Source organism: Panthera tigris, chromosome A2 (genome assembly GCF_018350195.1).
Source record: "Panthera tigris isolate Pti1 chromosome A2, P.tigris_Pti1_mat1.1, whole genome shotgun sequence".
In the NCBI taxonomy this organism is placed as follows: Eukaryota; Metazoa; Chordata; class Mammalia; order Carnivora; family Felidae; genus Panthera; species Panthera tigris.
Window position 1 is genome coordinate 8533185 of NC_056661.1, and position 6000 is coordinate 8539184.

A 6000-nucleotide genomic window follows, 5' to 3' on the forward strand; every position below is an offset into this window, starting at 1 on the left:
TTCTATTTTCCACTTGTCTGTGTGCCGGGGAGTTTTCCTAATAAAAAGTTATACCCCCAAAAAAGCACGATGCTGGGGCACCTGGGTGCCTCAGTCCATTAAGTGTCCGACTTTGGCTCAGGTCACCATCTCATAGTTCATGAGTTCGAGCCCCGCATCAGGCTCTGTGCTGACAGCTCAGAGCCTGGAGCCTGCTTCAGATTCTGTGTCTCCCTCTCTCTCTGTCCCTCCCCTGCTCGCGCGCTCTCTCCCTCTCAAAGACAAATAAAATAAAAACATTTTTAAAAATACAGAAAAAAAAATTTTTAAAAAGCACTATGCCGATTGCCAACCTATGGCCCGTGGGCCACCGATGAAATGGATGCGTGCAGTGGGGCTCAGGTAAGACAGGTGGGGGCGGGGGTCATCTGGAAGCCTCTGAATTCAACTCTGTGTAGGTCAAACAAACTTGACCGTGACCCTGATCCAACATGGGGGCCTCCAGTGGAGACCTCAGCCTCACTCCTCGGTCTCCGCGTTCTATTTATTTTCTTTGTTAATGGTCTCAGAGTCTTGCTTCTACTGGTTGGGGTTTAGGGGGAGATGATGGAGGATCTTCTAGGAAATTCAAAGGTTGTGCAAAATGAGGTATGGACCCTCAAGTTCCCAACGTTGGGGCTGCCTCTTCTGGAAGCCTGGGCACACAGGGTCTTGGGGGATGATTTATGAAAGACGCCAGGACAGGGCACCGGTCTGTGCCCTGGTCCCAGACGTTCTGCAGCTGTTACCCCAGAGCAGGGAGAGGGGAGGAGGGAGGGCGGGGCCACTTCATTTTGTCTTTGGCCCTGGAGAGATGTCCCCAGAGTGGAAAAAAGGCCAGGTCCTCAACACCGTGGCCCAGGGGCCAGTTTCCCGTGTCACAGGGCTCTGCGCTTGGGAGCTGGGCAAGCATGGACGGGTGGCAAGCACCCCCTTCTCTGGACCTCTGGGCTCAGGACAGTACCCACACCTTAATGAACTGTTCTGAGTGTAGGGCTTGGCACACAGTAAGTGCTCAATTAAGGCTTGCTGTAAGCATGTTGCCTCAAAGGGATCCCGAGAAACTGGAATCTCTGGATCTTCTTTTTATGCCAAAAGGGGGTGAGGCTCAGAGAGGGGTGGTAAGGTGCTCAGGGTCACACAGCAGGTGGCCAGGATCAAACCCCTGGGGGCCAGAGGGCAGGGTCTGTGCCCTCCAGCATCTGCCATTCCACGTGGCCTGTGATGGGGAGCAGGGCCGAGAACAGGGGCTCAACCTGCCTCTTCCATGTCCACACTCGCCCCCACAGTGGTCCCATCCAGCCTCCGGGTTTCGGCACCATCTAAACAATGACAATCCTCGAGTCCGTTCGGTGGGATCCCTGCCTCCTTTGCGTGCCCTCGCGGGGTCCTGCAGGCATGCGCCATCACCGTAACCCTGCCTTCCCAGCATCCTCCTGTCTCCCTAAGGGCAGCCCCGCCCTCTGGGGTGCTCAGGACCCGCACCTGGGAGGCACCCCCAATGCCCCTCTCTTTCTCATCCCCACATCAGATGTGCTTCAGACGCCCCCGTGGAGCACATTTTTAAAAAGGAAGCAAGACGTTGAGCTGAACGTGGTGGTTTTTCTCAGGAAGGGATTTCAGAATTGCAATGGCAAAAAATGTCAAGATCAGGAGGTGGGTTACAGCCGCCGGTGAGATAAATCCTCCAACGGGGAAAATCGACAGCCCTATGTGACACTGTAGAGACGCTCAGAGGGGAAAGGGTAAGCAGTGGCGTCACTGGGAAATTCATGAGAGACAGTGGCCCTCACCCCAGGGCTGGCCACATTAACAGAAGTCTAGCCTCACCAGGGAGGAGGATAAAACCAGAACCAAGAATGGCATAAGCCTCTGACGTTACGTGTTCCCACCTGTGTAAAAAGCGAGAGAATAGGGGTGCCCGCGTGGCTCAGTCGGTTACGCATCCGACCCTTGATTTTGGCTCGGGTCGTGATCTCGAGGTTCGTGAGTTCAAGCCCCACGTCGGGCTCCGTGCTGACAGTGCGGAGCCTGCTTGGGATTCCCTTTTCTGCCCTTCCCCCGCTCTCTCTCTTTCTCAAAATAAACAAAACTTAAAAAAGAAAAAGACTTAACTTTTTTAAAAAAGAAAAGACTTTTTAAAAAACTTAAAAAAAAAAAAAAAAAGCAAGAGAAGAATATGAATCCTTATAAAACCCCAGTGATTCCTCCTTATACCCCACCCCTAGCCTTCCTGGACCATCAGAACATTCTAAAGACAAAGAATCAGGGGCACATGGGTGCCTCGGTCAGGTGGGCGCCCAACTTCACTCGGGTCATGATCTCACAGTTCGTGGGTTCGAGCCCCGCATCGGGCTCTGTGCTGACAGCTCGGAGCCTGGAGCCTGCTTCGGACTCTGTCTCCCTCTCCCTGCCCCTCATCTGCTCACGCTCTGTCTCTCTCTCAAAAATAAATAAACATTAAATAAAGACAAAGAGTCTGCCTGCCTGTGAGGATATGAAGCCACAGGAACTCTCATCTGCTGCTGGGGGGACAGGGGTGGGAGGGAGCCATTTCCTTGAAATCCCAAAGACCCCTCTGGAATTTTCAACGCATGTCTCATTGCCCTCCAACAAATCACTACTTCGAGAGTGACCTGACCGCTTTGAGTCCAGCCTGCAACAGTTAAACACATGGGGAGCCCGGGTGGCTCAGTCGGTGGAGCATGATTTCAGCTCAGGTCACGATCCCAGGGTCGTGGGATCAAGCCCAACGACGGGCTCCGCACCGCGTTTGGGGCACCTCGGTGGCTTAGTTGGTTAAGTATCCAACTTCAGCCCAAATCATGATCTCACGATTCATGGGTTTGAGCCCCGCATCCAGCTTTGCACTGACAGCACGGACCCCGCTTCAGATTCTGTCTCCCTCTCTCTCTGCCCCTCCCTCACTCGTGCTCTCTCTCAAAAATAAATACAAACGTTTTTGAAAAGTGTAAAAAAAAAAAAAAAAAGATTCTCTCTCTCCCTCTTTCTCTGCCCCTTCCCCACTCGCTTGGGTGTGGGTATGCACTCCCTCTCTCAAAAATAAATATAATGAATTAATTGATCTTGAGGTCATGAGCTCACAGCTCGTGAGATCGAGCCCCACGTCGGGCTCTGTGCTGACAGCCGAGCCCCCTTATGATTCTTTCCCTCTCTCTCTCTCTCAAATTAAATGCACTTTAATTAAAAAAAGAATACTAAAAAAAAAAACTAGCTACACCTATGTCAACAGGCTCTGGTGATTCCCGACGGGACGAGCATACAATAAATATATTGTAAGTACTGGCCATTACCACCGTTCCATATCGTACTTTACTTTAAACAGTACGAGTGAAAAAACAAACAAGTTATATTGTGCACAATAGCGTCTGTCCACGTTATTTACATTTATAAGAATTTATGGTTTTAAGTGATCTCCCCAAACTCTTTTCTTTTCTTTGAGAATCTGTTCATTAGGAAACTGGGGGACTGTTTAATATTCGGGTTAACACGGCCCTGCGGAGTGAATGACTGAATGAATGAATGAATGAACAGATGAAAAGAGGTCCAGGTCTGAGCAAGGAGACCCCGGTGTCCACTGGGCTGCAATGGAGACCCTGTCGGAGGATGACCGGAAGCCTTGAGCCATTTGCTTGTGGTTCCCTGGGGCCCCAGGATCATTCTCTGCTCTTCTTACCCTGGGCCCTACAGTGTCCGTTCCCCAGGACTTCTCTCATTTATTTGAGTGGAAGCCCGGACCCAAGGACAGAGACCGCGTGGCAAAGAAATGGGTTCGGAGATGCCAAAGGTCCAACACAGACAGACAATTCAGGAACATGAAGATAGCAGAACACAAAAATCGCCTGACCGCTATGCTCCTGACCCATGGCTACACCCTTCAGAACGCTTCGTGACTTCCACCCCGCTCAGGATTCAAGTTAAAGTCCTCGCCACAATCCACAAGCTGCAAGATCTGCTCCCCCTGTCCCCTTCCTTACTCAGCTGCAGACTGGCTGCCCTCCTCAGATGATCTATAAATACACTATGCCTGCTCCTGCCTCCGGGCCTTTGCACTTGCTTTCTCGTGTTTGGATTGCATTCCCCCCATGTTTGGGCACGGCGGCCTCCCTCACCTTCAGATCTTTGCTCCAATGTTCCCTTATCACCCCAGCCTTCCTGACCCGCCTCCCAGGTCTAAAATGGCTCCCATCCTCTTCATCTCCTTTCCCTGCCTCGTCGGTCCCCACAGCGCTTATCATTAACATACAATCCATTTTATCGTGCTACCCCTCCATCTACCCCACTGTATCTGCCCCCCAGGGTGGGATCTTTTCTTGTGTCTCCATCACGCCAGCTCTGGACCCACAGGGTGCCCTCTCACTTGGGCGGGGCCAAGACAGGTCCCCTGTGGAGAGGACCCCGGGGCAGTCTCTGATCTCTGACTGGCTATGGAGGCAAAGAGGGGGAGCAGCTCTCCAGCCCCAGTCTGACCGCCCCCCTCGCAGGCTGAGTCTCTTACAATCTCCAGTGGCCACGGAAATGGATCCCCCAGCGCCTGGCGCCCGTCCCCTCCCCCGTCTGCCCACCAGCTGGTTCGGTCCCCAGCCCCCACTCCCTCCATTCAATCACCCATCCATTCCCAGCGCGTCCAGCCGGTGCTGGGAGAGCCTGAAGCAGGGCTGGGGGCGGGGGGACATCCACAGCTGTCCCCCGCTCCCCAGACAGCTGGGCACGGGACGCTGACAGTGGAAGAAGAGCACGGGAAACTTCCCGAGGGGCCTCCAAGGCCCCCAAGAGCACCATCCCCGTTCCCAAACCCCGGCGCCCGGAGCATCCCCACCCCACGCCAGTCGCACGAGGGTGGGTCGCAAAGGTCCCTCCCGCTCCCACGCCCTGGGGCTCAGAGACCCGGGAAGGTCTAGACGAGGAGGGGCGCGGAGGGCTCCCGTGACACGCTTTCCCTGCGCCGCCGCCTCCAGGAAGGCCCCCCGGACACGCCCCCACGCGTCCCCCCCGGCTCCCAGGGCGGCCCTCGGCTCAGCCGCCATCGCAGCCGCAGCCCCGCCGCGGCCCCGGAGGGACCCCCGCCGCGCCCCCTCCCGCCTCCCGCCGCCCCCCGCCCCACCCCGTCCCCGGCCGGAGGGAGCGGGTCGGACTCGGCCAAGGCCGAAGGGGCTTGAATGGGGGGCGCCCGGCCGGGGAGGGCGGGGCTCGGACACGTGCGGGCGGCCGCGCTACCTGTTGATCTTGTGCGCGAAGGCGCGGCGCTCGGCGGCCGCCATGGCGCCGCGCGCGTCCCGCCGCCGCCGCGCGCACCGTCCCCGCCGCCACCGCCGCCGCCGCCGCCGCCGCCGCAGCCTCCCGGTTCTGGGCTGCCCGGGCTGGGCGGGGCCGGGGCCGGAGGCGGGGCCCTTCCGGGTGTGCCGGGCGGCTCCGTGCTGCCCCTGCCGGCCGGAGGGGCGCCGGGGCCCCGGACCGCCTCCGCGCCCTGGGGGCTGAGTTGGGGAAACCGAGGCTCTCAAGGGCGCAGGGAGGGAGAGACGCCGGGACCGAGGCCGGGGGTGTCGGACCCCGGGGGACGCTCTTTCTGCCCTCGGACTAATCACCGCGCTAATCCATAATAATAAGTATGATCTCGAGCATTTATTGAGCACAGCCCTGCAAGTCACAGGTGCAGGCGGAACTATGGTTTCCCCATTTTACAGATGGGCAAACTGAGGCACGGAGGTGTTCAGACGCTCGCCCAGGCCGGAGTGATCGCAGGGGTCTCCGAGGCCACTATGGGATGTGCCCTAGTCCAGGGTGACGGAAGCAGAGGGGTCCAGGGGGGCTCTGAGGGGCCGGGCGATGTGACTGGCGCCCGAGTGAGCCAACCCAGGAGGCTGGCCCGGCCCGGCTGCTTCTCCTGGAAGGAGGATGTGGGGATGTCTCGGTTTCCTTGTGGTCTCAAATCTCTCCCCAGAGGTCCCTCTCCCAGCCCGA

The 6000-nt window shown here is 57.1% G+C and overlaps 1 protein-coding gene across 3 annotated transcripts in view; it reads right to left on the minus strand.

Annotated features, from left to right (window-relative positions):
* DOCK6 (dedicator of cytokinesis 6) overlaps positions 1 to 5300 on the minus strand; it is a 43223-nt gene extending 37923 nt beyond the window's left edge. For all 3 annotated transcript variants that reach the window (XM_042978207.1, XM_042978206.1, XM_042978208.1), the window contains exon 1: positions 5257 to 5300. In XM_042978207.1, the coding sequence (XP_042834141.1) occupies positions 5257 to 5300 (44 nt within the window). The remainder of the gene's footprint in view (positions 1 to 5256) is intronic.
* Between the last annotated feature and the right edge of the window lie 700 nt (positions 5301 to 6000).